The following is a 22295-nucleotide window of genomic DNA, read 5'->3' on the forward strand; positions in this document are numbered from 1 at the left end:
AATAGAGTTGTCAACACATCATTACTATTATATTAGGTTCAGTTTGGCATAAGATGAGATTAAAATACATTACATTTATATATATTAGCATTTACCTACATACTTTGTGTATATGAACACATTTTTTTTTAGAAAATGAGAAGGAGAGAGGGAGATGGGGGGAGAGAGAGAGAGAGAGAAAACGTGGGAGAGTGTGAGGTTTTTATTTTTTGTCTTTATTTTTTGTCTTTTAAATATTATAGATATTTTAATGAGAACTTTAACGAAAAGCATCTGGTACTATTCATTTTAACGAAAAATCATATTTTTACATTAAAAAGTCAATACTGGTACTATTCATTTTACCCTTTATTTTGTCCTTATCATTAAAACTCAAAGTTTTCAAGCAATTTTCATTAGTTTTCCTTATTTTAATATCATCTATATGTGAGGTTTCAATAAAAAACAGTAAAATTTGAACCTGTGAAATTACATTAGTGCCCATTATTTTAGAGTTTCATTAATTAATAGAGATAAACACAAAATTCGATATAAATATTAACATATATCTTTCAGTCGGTTAAGTTAATGAGACTAAAATACAAAAAGCTGTATGCATTTAGGAAAAATACTAGTAACGTTGTCGGTGTGACCTTTTCCAAGTTTTCTGGGCGGCCACCGGTATCGTCTCAGACATCGATAGACATTTAATGGTTGACGCTGAAGTGTGACAAAAAATGACCGGTCCAGCGCCGATTGGGGTCTAATTGAAGACTCGAAGTATCACTTAATACTACAATATAGTGATATTTTTCATAATTTGTAAGTGAAATGTCTTAGGTTCGATTCTCGTCAAGGACAAATTTGAACCACATTATTATTAGTCCATTATAAGGCTAAACCCATCTATTTTCTTTTAATATAAATAATATCATTTGTTAAAAAAAAAAATTGCAAACTCGAAGTATGAGATAATCCTCTCTTGCATTTTGGGTCGAAGACTCGAAGTATGAGATAATCCTCTCTTGCATGTTGTAATGCTTTAATGAGTCGACCTAGAAATCACATCATATAATTGAGACAATGAATACTTGGCTGGAAACTAACTAGTTCCATCTGAGTTAGATCAGAGGCAGCGTTGAGAGGAAGCAAAAGATGTAATTACATAGGGTTTCTAAAAAAAATTTGGTATCTTATATTTATATGTAATAATGTTATATATTACAAAAAATTACTCTTCTTATAAGTGTAAATTTTTTTCCTTCTAAGTATAAAAATTTAGAATTGCACAATGATATATTAGGAGTGTCAATAATAACACATTAAAAAACGATTTTCTTTTCAATTTTATTATATAATAATGCTATATATTTAAAGCTAGAGTTTTTAAAAGCTTTTTTTTTCTTATTTGGTTGCTTAAGATTAAACTGCTTTTAATTATTTAGTGAAGATTATGTTTGCAACTATTTTTACTTATTATTTAATGACAATTGTAAACTTACAATCAGTGAATCTTAAAGTTTGTTTTGAGTTAAGTTATTAATTTCTAGTAACAACATACTGCCTTACTTTTTTTTTTAAGAAAAAACTATCTTAAAAATGGGCCATTTTATAAATTTCGCGCCCTAATCACATAAATGTAACTGCAAAATTTAACATTACAAACACGTCATGTTTTAAGTTCATTACTAAAAAATTGATTTTCGAACATCATTTTCTTCGTTTTGCACACTGTGTTCTCTGTCGACAACTACAAGGCTAATAACCTTAGCTATTGTTGTCGCATGATGGCTTTCATCGTAGGAGTTCCTAAATAAAGTCAAAATTATTGTGGCATTAAATTTGGTTGGCCACATTTTATCCAACTTCAACTTTCTCGAAGCCTTTACGTTATTCAACTCTTTCGAAAGTGTTGAAAATTTCATAAATGCTAGTTGCTCATCTCATAAATTCATAATAAGGACATATCACCCTTTGCACTTTCACACACATGCGCGCGCACATAAGAATTTGCTTTCACATCAAATCAATTTGTTTTTTGGCATGATTTTTCAGTTCTGCGAGATATGAACGTGTATTGATCAGTTAAACCATCCAATAATTAAAGTTTAGATGTGAACGTGTATTTTTAAGGGGTTACGGGTTAGCTCTTGAACATGTGTAAAAAAAATAGCCATTATCAAGTTAGGGACAACTTGCATTCATCATATGGTGTACCATCTTATTCATTCCTTGCGATTAACATTTTTTTACAACGTAAATTTTATAATCAAAATAATGTATTTTCTTGATTATTATTTAAAAATCTTCTCTATGAAAATTCATTTAAACTCGAGATTGTTTGGTCATCTATATGTATCAAATAAATGGATAACATTCATAAATTTGTTGCTTGATACTAACATCGTTGATTTGTTTAGGTAACTCAACGATATCCGATTTGATTAAAATTTTATAGAAATAATCATTAAATAAGGATTAAGAAAATATACTGTTTCGATTTTGAAATTTTTATGATTAACGTACATTGGTTTCAAGGGTCAAGACATCTTAAGAAGTGAATGCAAATATTTTTCTAAAATTAATGAAGATTGAGAAAATACATATATGGTTACGATCATGAAATTTGTCTCAATTTTTCCTAATCATCATCGGATTTTTCCAAAGCCCCATAGCCAATTACGATTTTCTTCTAAGTAAAAACATACCTTCGAGAATCCATCTATTCAAAAAACCAATAGCAACAAACTGTCTATATTATCATATACCAAAAGAAAAAAAAACTATAACAGACAACACTAATTCGGAGCAGAACACTCTCTAGCATCTTTATTTACGTAGATTGATTAATTGATTAATTGGTTCTTTTTTATTTTTTGTTAACATATTCAATCCGCCCTGGACTAATTAGATCATGGACGGAAAGGATTAAATCCGGTCTGCACCGCCTTCTCCAAAGGCCAAAAGAGTGGCTTAGGGAGATTATCCCACTCATACCAATCCCAACCATCACACATGTTTGGCTCCATATTACGAGGTTCTTGATCTTCATCTGCTAACACTGCTCTGGTGACAATCGCCACGTAGTGGCACGGCTTCGTTTCCTCTAGGAACACATGGTTTGTGACCGTCAGCAATTCTATATTTTTAATGTCCAAGTCAGTTTCTTCCTTCAGCTCTCTTGCTGCACACTCCTCAAAGCTCTCACCTGCACAAACACAAAATACAAATTGAATATCCCACATTGAAGCAATAGGTTTTGAAAAATAAACGAATTTTACATCGAACAATTGACAGAATAAAGTACAATATATAATAATAGTTCATTTCTAATACTAATGAGATGTCTTTTGTTACAAAATTATCAAACTTCTCGTGTTGTGAAATTGGTAAGATACAAATATTTGTGATACAATATCTGTATTAGTGTTGTGCAGGTATTCAAATGAAAGAATGATTTACCGAACTCGAGGTGACCACTGGGGAGGGAAAACTTGGAGTCACCAATGGAGGAACGACGGCGTCCTAAGAGCACCTTCTTCCCTTTCAACAGGCACACCACAACCACCACTCTCGGCGCCGCAATCCCGTTTTGCATGTTTTGTGTTTGCTCAACCATGCTTTTTGTGTCAGTTTGCACTGGATGTCGTAGCCTAACCGCCTCTCCTTCTATATATAGTGGACTGCTCAGTGAGTCAGTCAATCCTGAAGATGAAAACTTGGTCCAAAACTTCATGACTGATTATTGTAGTACCATGTTGTATACAACATTTTTTGCCCGTGTGAACTGACTAAATGTGAATGCTAACCAATACTTACGTACGGTTTCTAATTTTTCTTGGATAGCTCTTGGACAAGTGTCACAAGAATAAGCTGGTATCAAGTTAGGGACAGACGGATCCCTTTCACCTAATCATTCTCATTAAACAATTCAAGCCTTTAAAATTTGATTCAACGGCTAAAGTTATTATAACTTTTAAAATGGGTCTGTATTTTTAACCGTTAGATCAAATTTCAAGAGTCAAAATTGTTTTATGAGAAAAATTAGGTGGAAGGAATCCGAAGATGATCATTTTCCGTTAAGGACAACTTGGATCCAACACATGGGTGTGCCATCTTACTCAGCCTTTGCAACTAACATATTTTAATCATTTAAATCTCATAATACACGGTTCCGACAAGGGCGGCCGCTCTGGCCCCAAAAATTGAAGGGCACCAAAAAAAATTATGTTGCTTCATACATATAAGGTTTTGTTTTGTTTTAGATAAATAATAAACATTCATCATCGTTATCAATTTATCTTATATGCCAGAGTGCTTTTCCACCAAAAAAAATTATGTTGCTTCATATATATAAGGTTTTGGTTTGTTTTAGATAAATAATAAACATTCATCATTGTTATCAATTTATCTTATATGCCAGAGTGCTTTTCTGAGGTTTTTGTTTCCGTGCCGACCACCAAGTTTAATTCCCTCTCTCAATATAGAGGGGGTAGTTTTCTTTTTCTTTGTTTTTTTTTTCATGTTTACATTAGATAACAAAGAAACAGTAATTAGGTTATTAAATGTGGCATTTTCCAGTATTTTTTTTATTTTTTTATTTTTTTTATTTTTTTTATTTTTTAAATTTAGAATTTACTTGCAAAATCAGGTTCATATGATTGTGTGAATATAAAAAGAACAAATAAGCTGTTGGGAACCTTTAATATGAAATAAAAGATTGAGATCTAATTCACCTAGGGAAAAAAAAAAAGAAAAAAGGTCGATGCAATTAAAAAAATCCAAAGCAGACAATGAATCAACAGGAAAGGTTGGTCCAAGAACGAGAGTCAACTTCTTTAAATCCCTTGTTCCTTAGTAGCTCAGTGGTAGAGTGGTTGACTGTTAACTTACTGATCTTAGGTTCAAATCCTACTTAAGGTGTTTTATTTTTTTGTTAAATAAAGTGTTGTTATCGGCAGTTCAAAAATATTATCCTACACTTCAATAATTTTTCCATATGATTTTTATAAATTTGGAGTGAAGTGTGACCTTTCATAAGAACTCAAAAAAGAAAAAAAAACAGTAGTTAAATTAATATATGTGGCCTTTGGTAGTAGCTGTTTTTCGTTTTCATTTATTGCTTACGTATAAAAATTAGAGATTTTAAACTATGAAAAATTCATTTCAAAGGTCCTATAGTGTTTGTCCTTGCACTTAAGGTCTCGTGTTCAAATCTCTCTCCCCATAGTTTTAATTAGTTCGTATAGATTATCCTATCATTTGCAAAAAAAAAAAAATGTCCCTAATGAGAAAAAAATGTCTATTTTCCTTAATATTTTATGTACATACGTATTAATACTAGAAAATTCCCTAACGAGAAAATGTATATTTTCTTTAATATTTTATGTACATACGTATTAATACTAAAATAAATATATTTTATGTGAAGTTATGCTAGGGCATATTTTCAATGTCCCCCAGGGCCTCAAAAAGCTTAAGATTGGCAATGGGTTCTGATCATGAAATTTGTCTTAGTTTTTCCTAATCATCATCGGATTTTTTCAAAACCCCATATAACCAATTACAATTTTCTTTTAAGTAAAAACATAACTTCGAAAATCCATTAATTTTTTCAAAAAACCAATAGCTACAAACTGTCTATGTTATCATATACCAAAAAATAAAACAATAACACACCAATGCTAATTCGGAGCTGAACTCTCTAGCATCTTTATTCACGTACATAGATTAATTGGTCCTCTTTTATTTTTGGTTAGCAGATTAAATATTCCCTGGACTAATTCAATCATGGACGGAAAGGATTAAATCCGGCACGCCCTCTTCAAAGGCCAAAAGAGTGGCTTAGGGAGATTGTCCCACTCATACCAATCCCAACTATCACACATGCATGTTTGGCTCCCTATTACGAGGCTCTTGATCTTCATCTGCCGACACTTCTCTGGTGACTGTTAGAGTATATAATCAAGCCATTAGGATTGTGACATTTGTCAATGTGGGAAAGGCTAGATTACAAGAGTTGGTTAGTTAGTTAGTCCAAGTTGTATGGATTTAGAAGATAAGGATAATGTAACTAAATCCTACACAAGATATATAGTGACTGTATTGATAAGAATCATTAAGAAATATAAGCAGAAAGATTTCTCTCTCTCTCTCTCTCTCTCTCTCTCTTTCTCCTCTTTTTCTTTGATCTTCTTCTTCCTTCTGAGCTTTCATAACCTTCTCTGTGCAATACTAGAATTTAGTGCACTATGGTTAACATGTTATCAATCGCCCAAATTGCTTAGACAACTTCTTCGTTTTTGGTTTCTTGTGCTTCCGCTTCATCTCTTATCTCTGTGAGATTTCTTTGTGATTTTCTGGGCTTTTCTTTTCACTCCTAAGGTCTTCAATTCGATTGAGTTTTTCTTGCCTACCAAGTATTTGTTTTTATTCCTCAAAGACAATTCTTCACAATGGTTACAGCTTCTCAACTGCAAATTTTGCAGTCTTCAATTACTGGACTAATTTCCTCTATATCGTCATCTGTGTCGGTTAAGTTGGATGATTCCAACTATCTTCAATGGCATTTTCAGATGTAATTGATGCTTGAAGGATATGGGATAATGGGTTTTGTTGATGGCTCGACTTGTTGTCTGCCTCAATACTCGTCTGTTTCCTCGAGTAATTCTGAAGTTTCATCTGGTGGTATTGGTTCAAGAATTGAGTCGGATGATTACAAAGTATGGAAGATGCATGATAGGGCTCTTATGCAGCTTATTACTGTAACATTATCATCTGTTGCCATTTCTTTTGCAATTAGGAGTACCAGTGCTAGAGATTTATGGGTTCGTCTCTAAGAACACTTTTCCACAGTTAGCAAGACTTCAACTTTTCAACTCAAGTCTGATCTTCAGACTATCAAGAAAGCGGCATATTCTGTCACTCAATGTCTTCAACAGATTAAAGAAGCAAGGGACTATCTTGTGGCTGCAAGGATTAACTTTGAAGATGAGGATATTGTTATCTTGGCATTAAATGGTTTGCCTGCAGAGTATAACACATTTCGCTGTGTAATTCGTGGTAGAGAGAATATGATTTCTCTTAAAGAATTCAGGGCTCAATTGCTTGTAGAGGAAGCAATTATTGAGAACAGTCAAAGTCTACAATTTTCTACTGCATTGTTTGCCAAGAATCAAGGTTCTAATTTTGGGGCAGTATCTTCTGAAACTCAGGGAGTCTTTCATTCTGGATTCCAGGCTCCAAATGGTTTTCATGGGAACTCTAGTCAATCTCTTTTCTTTAATGGAGGTCACAAAACTAAATACAAGGGTTAAGGCAAAGCTGGGAACTATTATAACAATCAGAGGCAAAGGTATTTCAATCTGAAACTTGTTGTTCATGATTTTACTCCTGGAATTCTTGGTAATCCTTCTCAGCTTCATAATGGTTCATCTTTGTCTATTAATATATGTCAATTATGTTCTCAACAAGGACACAATGCTGCTACTTGTGTGTACAAAAACACTGACTCATTTGAGTCTTTTGAGAACTGTCAAATCTGTGATCGAAGTAACCATACTGCAAAAACCTACTTCTATAGGAATAAGAATCGATCTCAACCCTCACAAATGACTGCTATGCAAGCTACTTTTCCTAGATATATGCAGCCTCCATATATGTCACCTATGATGCCTATGGCCTCCCCTAACATGCCCTATACGATGAACATGATGTCTTCGACTTGTACACAAAATCTCAACCCTTATTCACATATGGCTACTTTTAATGCATATGCCCTTGCTTATATGCATGCTTCCACTTCCTATACTCCTGTCATGTCCAATTCTACCTCCCCACAAGTTTGGTTGACAGATTCTGGTGCAACTAATCACATGACAAACGACCTTAGCAATTTGTCTCTGGCCTCTCCATATCCAAGTAATAAGACTGTTCAAACAGCAAATGGGGAAAGTTTGCAAGTTTCTCATATTAGGAATTCTCTTATTCGGACATCATCATAGTCTCTTAGATTGAATTTTGTTCTTTACATTCCCAAATTGTCTCATAATTTGTTGTCAGTTCATAGAATTTGCCTTGACAACAATTGTTGGCTAATATTTAGTGCTTCTTGTTTTTGGATTCAAGACAAAACCACAGGGAGAATCTTATATAAAGGGCTCTACAACAATGGACTATATCCAATTCCTTCCTTTCCTGGTTTACCATCAGGTTCATCATCTCACCTACGAGCTAATCAACCCATTGCTCTTCTTGGACATACTGTGAATTCAACCTTATGGCATTGCATATTAGGTCACCCTTCCAACCCCATAGTTTCTTTTATACTTCAAAAGTCAAAAGTTGCTGTTAAAACATATGTGTCACCTGTTGTTTGTCAGAGTTGTTTAGAAGGGAAATTTAGTAAACTTCATTTTTCTCATACTTCTACAAAATCTGTAATAGCCTTTGAAATTGTGCATAATGATTTGTGGGGACCTACACCTATTGTATCTGTGGATGATTTCAAATACTTTGTCCTTTTTGTTGATGAGTGTACCATATTTTGTTGGCTTTTTCCTTTAATCAATAAATCTGATCTTTGTTCTGTGTTTGTTAAAATCTACCATTTTGTCTTCAATTAATTCTCAGCAAGAAATAAAATTCTACATAGTGATGGGGGGTGAATATATTAGTAAACTTATGCAGTTCTTTCTTGCTCAACAGGGCATTTCTCATCATAAATTTTGTCCCTATACACCTGAACAAAATGGTTTGGCTGAAAGAAAACACAAACATGTAGTTCAAACAGCCCTTACTTTGTTACAAAATGCAAATTTGCCTTCTAAGTTTTGGTCTTTTGCATGCCAAACTGCCATATATTTGATCAATCGAATGCCATCTTCTATTCTTCAAAATTAATCACCTTTTGAACTATTATACTCTGTTATTCTTGAAATCCAACATTTAAAGGTTTTTGGTTGTGCTTGCTTTCCACTTTTAAAACCTTAAAACAGCAACAAATTACAACCTAAGTCTGCAAAATGTATATTTTTGGGATATGCTTCCAACTATAAAGGTTATATGCTTTGAACTCAACCTTGGAAAGCTATATATATAAAGACATGTCATTTTCAATGAACTTGACTTTCCTTACAATGCTTTGAGTCCTAAGTCACAGTGTTCACAGTCTCAATGTTTAAAACCTGATAGTAATTCACCAATCCTCCATGTTGTGATGCCTACCTTGCAAAATGTCATTGTTTCTCCATCATCAACTCATTCTCTTTTCCATGAACCTGATTCATTACCTTCTCAGTCTTCCCTAACACAATCTTCTTCACCATATATATCCCCTCAGCCATCATCACCACCTCAGTTCATTGCTGCCCAAGATTCTTCAACTCTTGTGGTTCCTGAATATAGTTTTAAAAGTTTACAAGTAGTCATTGACATACCACCATTGAACCTGCATCCCATGCAAACTCGTTCCAATAGTGGAATTATGAAGAAAAATGTGTTTTTTGTTGCTGCAAACATATCCACAGTGGTTGATTTGACTACCACTGAACCTGCCATATATAAATCTGCATTGAAGGTTCCAGTGTGGTTCAATGCAATGAAGGAGGAACTTAATGCTCTTTATTCACAGAAAACATAGAGCTTGGTTGATCTTCCACCTAACAAGAATTTGGTTGGGTGTAAATGGATTTTTAAATTCAAGAGAAATGCTGATGGGTGTATTGCTAGACACAAGGCTCACTTGGTCGTCAAAGGATTTAGTCAGGAAGAAGGTTTGGACTATGGTGAGACATTTAGCCTGGTTGTTAAACCAACAATTGTGAGACTTATACTTGCCCTTGCTACGCATTATAATTAGCCATTGAGACAACTAGATGTAAAGAATGCCTTTCTTCATGGCATTTTAAATGAGAAGGTCTATATGTCTCAACCTCTCGGTTTTGAGGATCCTCAGTACCCATATCTGGTTTGCAAGTTACATAAGTCGTTATATGGACTTAAACAAGCACCAAAGGTTTAGAATGACAGGTTTACTGAATTCTTACCATTGTTGGGGTTCAAAAACACTCATTCAGATTCTTCATTATTTGTTAAACATGTTGATGGTGTTATTGTGGTTCTCCTCTTATATGTAGACGATATTATAATTACTGGGAGTGCATCATCTGCTATTCAACAAGTTGTTGCAGATTTAACCAAAGAGTTTGATCTGAAGGATCTTGGTCCTTTATATTTCTTCTTGGGAATTCAAATTTCCAGAACTGCTCATGGACTGTTTTTGTCTCAAGAAAAGTATATTGTTGACTTGTTGAAGAAGACTGACATGACAGATGCCAAACCTTTAGCTAAACCATGTATGCCTTATAGTAAACTCCTCAAAGATGATGGCCAGCCTTTCAATAATCATACTTTTTATCGGAGTGTGGTTGGAGCCTTGCAATACATTGTGTTCACTGGACCTGATATTGCTTTCTCTGTGCATCATGTTAATCAGTTTATGCAAGCTCCAATGATATCTCATTTCACCGTAGTTAAACGGATATTGAGGTATCTCAAAGAGTCTTTGTCTAAAAGGATGACTTATAGTAAAGGAGAGTTGTTTCTTAAAGCCTTTAGTGATGCTGACTGGGCCGAGGATCCCAATGATAAACATTCAACTACGGGTTTGGTTGTTTTTCTTGGCAACAATTCAATCTCTTGGTCCTCTAAGAAGTAGCAAACTATCTCTCGTTTATCCACTGAGGTTGAATATAGATCTTTATCTTCAACATCGGCGGAATTAGAATGGATTCAACAATTGATTACATTCTTGTAGATAAAAATTTCTGATCCTCCAATATTATTTTATGATAATATGTCTGTTATAACACTCTCTTTTAATCCAGTAAATCATCAACGCACAAAACACATTGAAGTTGATGTTCATTTCGTGCGTGATTGCAAGAAGTTACTAGTACAATTTGTTTCTTCTTCATAACAATTTGCAAACATCTTAACTAAAGGACTTAGTACACCTCTCTTTAGCACACATTGTAGCAACCTCATGCTTGGTGTATCCAAACATGTGTTTGAGTGGGGATGTTAGAGTATATAATCAAGCCATTAGGATTGTGACATTTGTCAATGTGTGAAATGCTAGATTACAAGAGTTGGTTAGTTAGTTATGGATTTAGAAGATAAGGATAAGATGTAACTTGTTTATACCATATTTAGGGCCTCGTATTTAGACCTCGTATAAATACTCGGGGGACTTAAATGTAATTATGTAATAAAGAAAGGGGCAAATATGTAATTAGGGGGCCCTTATTCTATAAAAGGGCCTCCTCACCCTCACAAACCCTAAGTCTCTCCTATCTAGAGCAAAGCTCTCACACTCTCTCCCTCACAAATACTCTCAGATAAATATAATCAGTGTGGACGTAGCCCAAACCTTGGGGTGAACCACGATACATCTTGTGTTATTTACATTTCTTGCAGATTCACGGTCGGATTTACGTTGTTCCAAGACCTCCGGTTTTATGCATCAACATAACTAAATCCTACACAAGATATATAGTGACTGTATTGATCGGAATCATTAAGAAAATATAAGCATTTAAATCCTACACAAGATATATAGTGACTGTATTGATCAGAATCATTAAGAAAATATAAGCAGAAAGATTTCTCTCTCTCTCTCTCTCTCTCTCTCTCTCTCTCCCCCCTCTCTCTCCTCATCTTCTTCGATCTTCTTCTTCCTTCTAAGCTTTCATAACCTTCTCTGTGGAATACTAGAAATTATTGCACTATGGTTAACAATGACAATGGTCACGTACTGGCACAGCTTCGTTTCCACTAGAAACATATGGTTTGTGATTGTCAGCAACTCTATGTTCTTGATGTCCAACTCACTTTCTTCCTTCAGTTCTATTGCTGCACACTCCTTAAAGTTCTCACATGCACAAACACAAAAATCAAATTGAATATCCCACATTGAAGCAATAGATGTTGAATAATAGACGAATTTCGTATTAGATAATTGACAGAATAAACTACAATATACAATAAATAGTTCATTTCTAATACTAGTGAGATGTCTTTTGATACAAAATCACGTGTTGTGAAATTGGTAAGATGCAAATACTTGTGACAGAGTATCGGTATAGTACGTTGTGCAGGTATTCAAATGAAAGAATGATTTACCGAACCCAAGGTGACCACTAGGGAGGGAAAATTAGCAGTCCCCAATGGAGGAACGATGGCATCCTAAGAGCACCTTTTCCCTTTCAACAGGCACACCATGCAAAACCACCACTCTCAGCGCCGCAATCCCGTTTTGCATGTTTTGTGTCTGTTCAACAGTGCTTTTTTATAACAGTATACAAAGCAAGCTTAACAGCTTGTGATCGTGTGGTTATAATAGTGACTAGTGTAGTCATCATGTAATCTTTGTAATAGCTTAGAAAGTAAGCAATCTAGTTAGATATATACTTTACATAACCATCATTGTATGATATGAAAAAAAATCAAGAAATAAAAAATATCTTCTCTGTCTAAAATTCTCTTTCTCTCTCTTCGTATACATATTTCTTCTTTTGCAAGAATACATCTTCTCTGTATCTGTTGGTATATTTACATGGTATCATTCGCCGGAAAAGCTTCGTGCTTGAAGGTTAATTGATCTTGGTTCTTCTGCTTCAGCTTTATCTCTTTCATTTCTCGATTGTTTTTTTAGGGTTCTCATTCCCTTATTCTTCTCTGGTTCTCGGTGGTTGTCATAGTGCACACCAGGTGTTTGATCTTTTGTCTAAGTGAATTTTTCTTTGAATTCTTTATTCATATTGGATCATGGTGACTGCTACGCAATTGTAGATTTTTCAATCTCCTATTACCTCTCTCATCTCATCAGTTTCATCCTCTGTTTTTGTGAAACTTGATGATTCCAATTACCTCACATGGCATTTTCAGATGGAGCTTATTCTCGAATGCCATGGTATTATGGGGTTTGTGGATGGTATAAACCTTTGTCCTGCGAATCATAGCGATTCAACTGAGTCTTCCAGTGATTTGCATAACATTGATGCTTTTAAGATTTGGAAAATGCATGATCGGGCTCTCATGCAACTCATCACAGCCACATTATCTCCTACTGCGATTTCATGTGCTATCGGTAGCACTAGTGCTCGAGATTTATGGGTGCGTCTTAAAGAACAATTTTCCATTGTTACTTGGGCCATAATCTTTTAGATGAAATATGAGTTGCAGAATATCAAGAAAGGTATAGATTCTATTTCCTTATATCTTCAACGAATTAAAAAAGCTCGTGATTACTTGGCTGCGGCTGGAGTTTTATTTGATGATGATGATATTGTGATTTTAACTCTTAATGGTCTGTCTTCTGAATACAATACATTGAGGTCTATTATTAGAGGTAGGGAAAATGTTATCTCTATGAAGGATATTCGCTCACAATTGCTTGCTGAGGAAGCAATGCTTGCTAATGTTCCTGTTACTCCTTTCCTATCTGCAATGGTAGCTAGCAATTTGTCTGCTGCATCTAAGCCTCCTCACTTTGAGTCCAATTCGACTCGTCCTCATTACTCCAGCAATGGTTCTTCCTCAAATGGCGGTTCATATAGTTCTCAGGGAAGCTTTTATCAGTCCAATGGGTCTGGTTCTAAATCTACTTACAACAACAACAAGGGTAAAGTCAAGTATCACTACAATTCCCGGTTTGGTAATGCAAAGCCTGGTTCTTTTCATAACAATGCTCCTAGTATTCTTGGTACCTCTCCACCAAAGGCACAAGGATTTTTCTAGACTCCATGTCAAATTTGTGGAAAATTTGGACATCTAGCTATTACTTGCCGGTTTCGAAATACTGAGAACTCTATTCCCGAAGGTTGTCAAATTTGTGGAAAAAAGGAACCACATTTCTTCTTTCTGCCATTTTCGAAATGCCAACCTACAAACTCAGCAAGTGTTAGCTATGCATGTTGCTGCTCCATCCTCTGTTCCCAGTGCTCATCCTCAACAAATTTGGCTCACAGATTCTAGGGCTACATCTCACATGACTGCTGACCTAAATCAGTTGTCATTGGCTTCTCCATTTCCTTCCAATGAGACAATTCAAACTGCGGGTGGTGGTGCAGGTTTATCAATCTCCCACATTGGTTCATCAACTCTACATACACCTTTCAAAGCATTGCATCTTAATTCAGTTCTATATATGCCTAAACTAACTCAGAATTTGTTATTTGTGCATAAATTGTGTCTGGATAATAACTGCTGGTTAATATATGATGCTTTCTTTTTTTGGATCTAGGACAAAGCCACATGGAGGATTCTCTTCAAGGGACATTGCAGTAATGGATTAAACCCTATTCCCCTACCAGTTTCATATCATTCTTCCTTACCCAGAGTACAAGCTGCTTTCCTTGGATAACATGTATCTTCGAGTCTATGGCATAATAGATTAGGCCACCCATCCAATTCTATAGTATCTACAATTTTAAGAAAATGGAATGTATCTGATATACTTGATCATAAGTCTGAGATGTGTCACTCTTGTCTAGAAGGGAAATTTTGTAAATTGCCATTTGGTGAATCTGTCTCTAAGTTCAAACATCATTTTGATATTGTTCATAGTGATGTATGAGGTCTTTCCCCTTGTAATTCTGTGGAGGGTTTTAGATACTATGTGACATTCATTGATGAATGCACTAGACATTGTTGGCTCTTTCCTCTCATCAATAAAAGTGATGTTTGTTCCACTTTCATTGCCTTTTACAATTTTGTGTTAAATCACTTTGCTCTTTCTGTTAAAACCTTACAAAATGATGGGGGAGGTGAATATATTAGCAAGTCATTTCAACAGTTTCTTGTGACCAAGGGTATTAAAAACCAACTTTCATGTCCATACACCCCTGAACAAAATGGCCTAGCTGAAAGGAAGCATAGGCATATTGTTGAAACAGCTATAACCCTTTTGCAAACTGCCTCATTGCCTCCAAAATTCTGGTCCTTTGCATGCTAAGTTGTTGTCTACCTTATTAACAGAATGCCAACACCTGTTTTACACAACAAATCTCCATTTGAGTTGTTGTTTAAAGATGTACCAGCTATCAATCATCATCGGGTATTTGGTTGTTCTTGTTTCCCACTGTTAAAACCTTACAATAACACCAAGTTGCAACCTAAAACAACAAAATGTGTCTTTTTAGGCTATGCTTTTAGATACAAAGGCTACCTATGCTATGAAGTGAGTCAACAAAAGATGTATATATCTAGGCATGTTATTTTTTATGAGAGTGAATTTCCTTATGCCATGTTGTCTTCCAAAATCTCAAATTCCTCATCTTTTCCTCCTTCTATTTTGTCATCCTCTATTTCAATGCCTTATGTCACACATGATAATCAGGTTGTCTCCATCTCATTTGCCTCTAACTTACCTACATTTGAGTCTATTCCTAACTCACCATACCTTGAATCCATTACTGCAACACCAACACAGTCTATTCTGCTTTATTCCCCTGTGGCTGCAGAATTGTCCTCTGGATTTAATCATCATGATCATATTGAGTTTTCTTCCGAGTTGCAAGTGGTTCCTTCTCTCCAACCTATGAATACACATGCCATGCAGACAAGATCCAAAAGTGGCATCTTCAAGCCTAAAGTTTTTCTCTCAACAATTGGAGAGGACAATCCTTTTGATTTCATTCAGGTGGAATCTTCAACATACAAGTCTGCTCTTAAATCCTCAGTATGGAGTACAGCTATGAAAGAAGAGCTCTCAACTTTACATTCTCAAGGAACTTGGTCCTTGGTTCCTCTTCCTGCAAACAAGAATGTGGTAGGGTGTAAATGGGTCTTCAAGATTAAAAGAGATGCAGATGGGAACATTTCTAGATATAAGGCAAGACTTGTTGCCAAAGGTTTCAATCAAGAAGAAGGTATTGACTATGGGGAGACTTTTAGTCCGGTTGTTAAACCTATAGCTGTGAGGTTAGTTTTGGCTTTAGCTGCACATTTTGGTTGGTCTTTAAGGCAACTTGATGTGAAGAATGCCTTTCTTCATGGCATTTTACAAGAAGAGGTTTATATGTCTTAACCACCAGGTTTTTTCAACTCTCACCAACCATCTCATGTTTGTAAGTTACATAAATCCCTATATGGCTTGAAACAAGCCCCAAGGGCTTAGAATGAGAGGTTTACCAATTTTTTGCCTTCTCTGGGTTTTCTTACAACATATTCAGACTCTTCATTGTTTGTGAAACATGTTGGACATTCTATGGTCATTCTCTTGCTATATGTGGATAATATAATCATCACAGGCAGTGCTACTGCAGCTATTTCTGATATTATAAGGCTTTCGCTCAAGAATTTGATACTAAAGATTTGGGACCCCTCCATTACTTCTTAGGGATCCAAATTACTCATCATTCTACTGGATTATTCCTTTCACAGTCTAAGTATGTTTCAGATTTGCTTCACAAGACTGATATGGGTCTTTCAAAACCGTGTAATACCCCTTGTCTGCCTTATACCAGGTTACTTAAAGATGATGGAAAACCCTTTCATGATCCAGCATTGTATCGAAGTGTGGTGGGTGCTATGCAATATCTTACATTTACAAAACCTGACATTGTTTTCTCTGTGCATCAAGTGTGTCAGTTTATGCACTGTCCCATGGAATCTCATTTTATAGTTGTGAAGAGAATCCTCAGATATATGAAGGGCATAATGGATTATGGTGTTCAACTAAGCAAAGGGGATTTATGTTTAACTGCATTTAGTGATGCTGACTGGGCTGAGGATCCAAATGACAGACGGTCTACTACAGGTTTGGTGGTCTATTTAGGTTCTAGTCCCATCTCTTGGTCATCCAAGAAACAAAATACCGTTTCTAAGTCCTCAACTGAAGCTGAGTACCGAGCACTTTCATCCACAACTGCAGAGATTGACTGGATCACTCAACTTCTGAAGTTTATTCGGATTGATGTCTCATGTCCAGTCACTATTTTCTGTGACAATCTTTATGCTACAGCCTTGGCTTATAATCCAGTTATGCACCAACGGACAAAGCACATTGAAGTTGATATTCATTTTGTTCAAGAAAGGGTTGCCAAGAAGCTACTTCAAGTTCAGTTTGTTTCTTCCAATGAACAATTTGCCGATATTCTTACCAAGGGATTGTCTACTCCATTGTTTAGGACACATTGTTACAATCTCAAGTTGAGCAAACCTCCTCCTGTGATTGAGGGGGGATGATAACAGTATACAAACCAAGCTTAACAGCTTGTGATCGTGTGGTTGTAATAGTGACAAGTGTAGTCATCATGTAATCTTTGTAATAGCTTAGAAAGTAAGCAATCTAGTTAGATATATACTTTACATAACCATCATTGTATGATATGAAAAAAAATCAAGAAATAAAAAATATCTTCTCTGTCTAAAATTCTCTTTCTCTCTCTTCGTATACATATTTCTTCTTTTGCAAGAATACATCTTCTCTGTATCTGTTGGTATATTTACATGGTATCATTCGCCGGAAAAGCTTCGTGCTTGAAGGTTAATTGATCTTGGTTCTTCTGCTTCAGCTTTATCTCTTTCATTTCTCGATTGTTTTTTTAGGGTTCTCATTCCCTTATTCTTTTCTGGTTCTCGGTGGTTGTCATAGTGCACACCAGGTGTTTGATCTTTTGTCTAAGTGAATTTTTCTTTGAATTCTTTATTCATATTGGATCATGGTGACTGCTAAGAGAAGATTCAAAGATGAATCTTTCTCTCTCTTATGCAAGAATACATCTTCTTTGTACCTGTTGGTATCTTTACACTTTTTGTGTCTTAGTTTGCATTGGATGTCCTAGCCTAACTGCCTCACTTTCTATATATAGACTATAGGGGATTGATTATTGCTTGATCGGTCAATCAAACCCCGAAGAGGAAAACTTGGTCTCGAACGATATCGATCGTCATGCCATTTCATGTATTGCCATATTGTGTATAACACTTTTTCCGCGTGTGAATTGACTAAATATGAATGCTAAACAATATTAGGGTTTCTAATTTTTTTTTGTCTTTATTTAATCACATGGTCTTATTTAATTAATATCTTGATATCTGAGTTGATTGCTGGGAAGCCAGATAGACTTTTGATGCGGGACGAGACCGAAAACGAGATCCGACAGAATATCGATGAAAGAAAAAATAATGATAACTATATTCGAGTACGCCAGATTAATAATAAATTTACAAATTAAATTTAACTCAAATAACAAATTAAATGGGAATGGAGGCATCATGTTATAAACCAAACTGGATATTTCCCCATTTGCTAGGCAACTTCACATGTTAGCACAATAGAATATTAGAGCTCATTTAGATTTGCTTTTAAAGTGGCTAAAAGCGCTTTTAGAGAAAAAAAATATGGGTACCAAAAACACTTTAAGTGCTTTCTACAAGAAACACCAGTTATGTGCTTATTCCAGGAAACACTTTAAGTGATTTTTCAGAATTTACTTACATTTTTACTAAGCCAAAAACATTTTCACCGAAAACACTTTCAGTTATTTTATTAAAAGCACTTCCAAATGAGCTCTTATTGTTGTTGCATGATTGCCTTGCATAGTATGAATTCAAGAAAATAGGCCAAAACTGTGCTCACATATGTTTCCATTTAAATCGAATTAATTAAGCTTCTAATAATTTATATGCGTTAGTCATTAGAGTATGAGTATCCAATTCGAAATAAATTAAATTGAAAATGAGTGGAGCTGTACAAGATTTTTGTAAGCACTTATGCTAGAGGTTTTTGTTTTCAATTTTAGATATACTCTCAACAATACTAATTAAATTGCTTGTGTCAAATTTACGAATTTCTTTTCACACTAGTGTTTGAATATTTGAAAACTGAAGGTTAATTTATGTTTGAAAAATGGTCACTAAGAGCATCTCCAATGGAGATGACAAAAGATAAATGTCAAATGTTAATTTGATGAATGACGTGGCAATGTCAAATTTTCTCTTTTTCCAACCGATATGTTTTTTTGTTATAAATGATATTTGTAGGACCCATTTTAAAAAGAAATCAATTAAAATAAATTTTCAAGATCTATAATTGGTGCATCAATGAGACCTACATAATAAAATAATTAAAAAAATATTTGACATTACCTTTTCTCATATGTCAAATTTGATATATGAAAACTCATATGTCATATCGGTGGGAGCTTGCTCCTACCTTTAAATTTGATTACATAGCATTCCAGTTAGGATTTGACATCTATGGTTTAAACCCTTCATAAAAAATATTATGTACTGCTCTCTTGCCCAAAAAGCTTATTTTCTTTCTCACACAAAAGGCTCCCCTGCTCATCGCCACCAACTCATTCTTTTGGTTGGGGTTGGCAGGTAACCTCATTTTTTCTTTTCCTCTCTAGTTGAGGCAACCTCCTTGGGCAAAATGTTTTGCGGCCCTTGTCATAATAAGGGCTCGAAGTCAGTGTCGCACTTTCGGCCTATTAGTCTATGTAATTACTCTTATAAGGCACTATCCAAAGTTCTGGCTAATAGACTGAAATTTTTTCTGCCGCAACTTATTTCTCCTTCTCAAAATGCATTCATGGCGGGTAGACAAATACAAGATAATATTGGGATCGCCCATGAGGTATTTCACTTTCTGAAAAGGAGAAAGACGAAAAACAAGTTTGAACTTGGTATTAAACTTGACATGCAAAAAGCCTATGATAGGGTGGAATGGGACTTTCGTGATGCGATCATGGAGAGAATGGGTTTTTGCAGTATGTGGAGAAAGCTTATCATGGGCTGCAAACCTCAGTGAAGTTTGCAGTCATCCTCAATGGGCAACCCAGAAACAAGTTTGCTTATTCTAGGAGCCTTTGGCAATGAGATCCTCTATCTTCGTATCTCTTTCTTTTGGTTGGAGAGGTTTTTTCGAGAATCATCTAGGTGGCGGTGGATAAGAAAACGCTGGATGTGGTGAGAATAGGTGCCTCGAGGTCGACCTTTTCTCACATTTTCTTTATCGATGACATGTTAATCTTTTTTGGGGCCGATGAGACAAACTGCAAAAATCTAGTCAAGATTCTTCAGACGTATTTTGATGCTTCGGGACATGAAGTGAATGTGCAAAAATCCAGTGTGTACTTTAGGGTAAATAATTCGGCAAGGGTCTCTGATGAGTTGGGCAATATTCTTGGCATGCTCGTGGTGGAAAACCCATGCACTTATCTAGGTGTTCTTGCTTTATGGGGACGATCGAAGAAACGGGGCCTTGCCTATGTGAATGGGAGAATTATGGGGAAACTGCAAGGGTGGAAACGAAGTACATTATCAAAGGCGGGGAAGGAAGTCCTGATCAAAGTGGTTGCATAGGCTATTCCGGCTTACCCCATGTACATATTTAAATTCTTCACCATAGTCTATGAGGAACTGGACATTTTAGTTGCAGGGTTTTGGTGGGGGAACACGGGTGGATGGCGAAATATACATTGGGTGTCGAATGAGGTCTTGGGTCTTCCAAAGCAATTGGGTGGAATGGGCTTTAGGAACTTTCAGGAGTTCAATAACGTGCTACTAGCCAAGCAGTGTTGGCGCTTAATTTGTGATCCGAGCTTGCTTTGGGCTTGAGTTCTCAAGGCCCGTTACTTCCCAAACTGCTTTTTTCTTGGAAGCTAAAAAAGGAGGCTGGGCATCTTGGGCTTGAAGTAGCCTCATCATGGGACGAGATTTGTTACTTAAAGGAACTCACTAGAAAATCATTGGGGGAAGGATGTGAGAGTTTGGGTTGATCGTTGGTTATCATCTGTCCCTTCAAGGCACCTTACTCCGCTTGGAGAGGTTGAGGTGACTAGAAGTTTGCGGGTAAGCTTTCCCATCTGTCCCTTCTCTCGAGAGTGGGATATTAATTTTCTGTAGTCGTTTCTTTCGGCGGCAGATCAAAAGGCAATTAGAGAAATGCCAATTGGTGACCCAAGAAAGAATGACCGACTGATTTGGGCAGCAAACAAGAATGGCAGGTACTCGGTCAAATAAGGGTATTGATAGATTCAATCGAGGTCTTTTGGTTTGAAGGATCACCGCCTATTCCATGCTCGATCCGTCCCAGATGAGTTATGGAAAAGTATATGGAAACTGGAGGTGCCACCTAAGATTCGCCATTTCTTATAGAGTTCACTACACAACGCCCTCACCACTAAAGCTACTATGTTTAAGAAACGATTTGCCCCTTCCCCAACATGTCTCATTTTCCTCTGTTAAGGTGAAACAACAGAGCATCTTATTCTTCTATATCTGTGGGTCGAGTCTGGTTCGCAGTGGCGGATCCACAGTGGGGTCAATGGGGTCGCACGACCCCTTGGAAGCCATGGAAACAACCTTAGAGACCCCTTGGCTGCACATCAAGTGTTCGACGAAAGGTCTGAAATAACTCATCGGCTGGGGTGGTTGAAGACGAATTGCTTACTTGTTTGGTTTTGGTGTACTCATACTTCACACCAGGAATAAGAACCCTTCCGATGTCATCCTGAGGACTTTCGAACATGATCTTTTCAAAGTAACCCAACTTTGTAACATTTTTGTTGCTCCAAATCTCCCCTGCCATGCTACTTATCTTCCCGATTGTCCATACTGCAGGAAACCTCAAGGTAATTCTTGTTAAACAATCACCAACACGAGTATTGTTCCAAGAACCTGCTGCATCCAAGAATCGACATGCAGCACAAGACAACTTATTTGTCTCTGCATCCCATGAGCCTTCTCTAATCAAAGTTGTATTGGGATCGAATGGCCTTCGATACCAGACGTTGCTGTTGTTTACAAATTCCACCAAAAATCTCAACCTTTTCGCATCTTTCAGACACTCGATAGGCTTCAACATAACAACACGAGCCAAATCAGACGCGAACAAAGGAGTGTAGTTCTTGGCAGGAGAACAACGGCTTGAGTATTTGAGATCAAATGCATGATTTCGCACTTCTCTTGAGAGTACAGAACAAAATCTCTTTATATTCAAGGAACTTGTGGGATTGGAATTGTTTGTACCATACTTGACCAATCCCGAAACTACCGAGCACCGGCCAACGCTATACTGTCAAGGACCCAGAAGAGTTCCCCTCCGACCAGGAGGCCAATCACTACTCGACATGTGTCAAGATTAGAAGCCAATCAGAGCGCAGCACGTGTCAACATCAAGAACCAATCATAACATGACACATGTCAATGTGACAAAGCTACAGGTTTTTCTATAAATAGGGGTCATCCCCCCACAATATTGCCTAATGCCATTTTGTGTTAAATCATTCACAAGAACTCAC

At 36.1% G+C, this 22295-nt stretch overlaps 1 protein-coding gene and 1 pseudogene across 1 annotated transcript; both read right to left on the minus strand.

Annotated features, from left to right (window-relative positions):
* Nucleotides 1–2537: 2537 nt before the first annotated feature.
* LOC126594874 (geranyl diphosphate phosphohydrolase-like) lies at nt 2538–3744 on the minus strand. Its single transcript, XM_050261134.1, has 2 exons — nt 3442–3744; nt 2538–3187 (listed from the first exon to the last, which is right to left on the minus strand). The coding sequence occupies exons 1-2, from the start codon at nt 3713–3715 to the stop codon at nt 2892–2894; spliced, it is 570 nt and encodes a 189-aa protein (XP_050117091.1). The 5' UTR covers nt 3716–3744; the 3' UTR covers nt 2538–2891.
* A 2023-nt stretch (nt 3745–5767) lies between these two features.
* LOC126596755 (geranyl diphosphate phosphohydrolase-like) lies at nt 5768–12675 on the minus strand (annotated as a pseudogene).
* Between the last annotated feature and the right edge of the window lie 9620 nt (nt 12676–22295).

Source organism: Malus sylvestris, chromosome 13 (genome assembly GCF_916048215.2).
Source record: "Malus sylvestris chromosome 13, drMalSylv7.2, whole genome shotgun sequence".
Taxonomy (NCBI): domain Eukaryota; kingdom Viridiplantae; phylum Streptophyta; class Magnoliopsida; order Rosales; family Rosaceae; genus Malus; species Malus sylvestris.

Coding starts and splice junctions, on each gene's coding strand:
- LOC126594874 (XM_050261134.1), bottom strand. CDS start 3,715: ATGAAGTTTTGGACCAAGTTTTCATCTTCAGGATTGACTGACTCACTG. Junction 3,188..3,441: donor CAGTGGTCACCTCGAGTTCG/GTAAATCATTCT, acceptor GTGTTTGTGCAG/GTGAGAGCTTTGAGGAGTGT.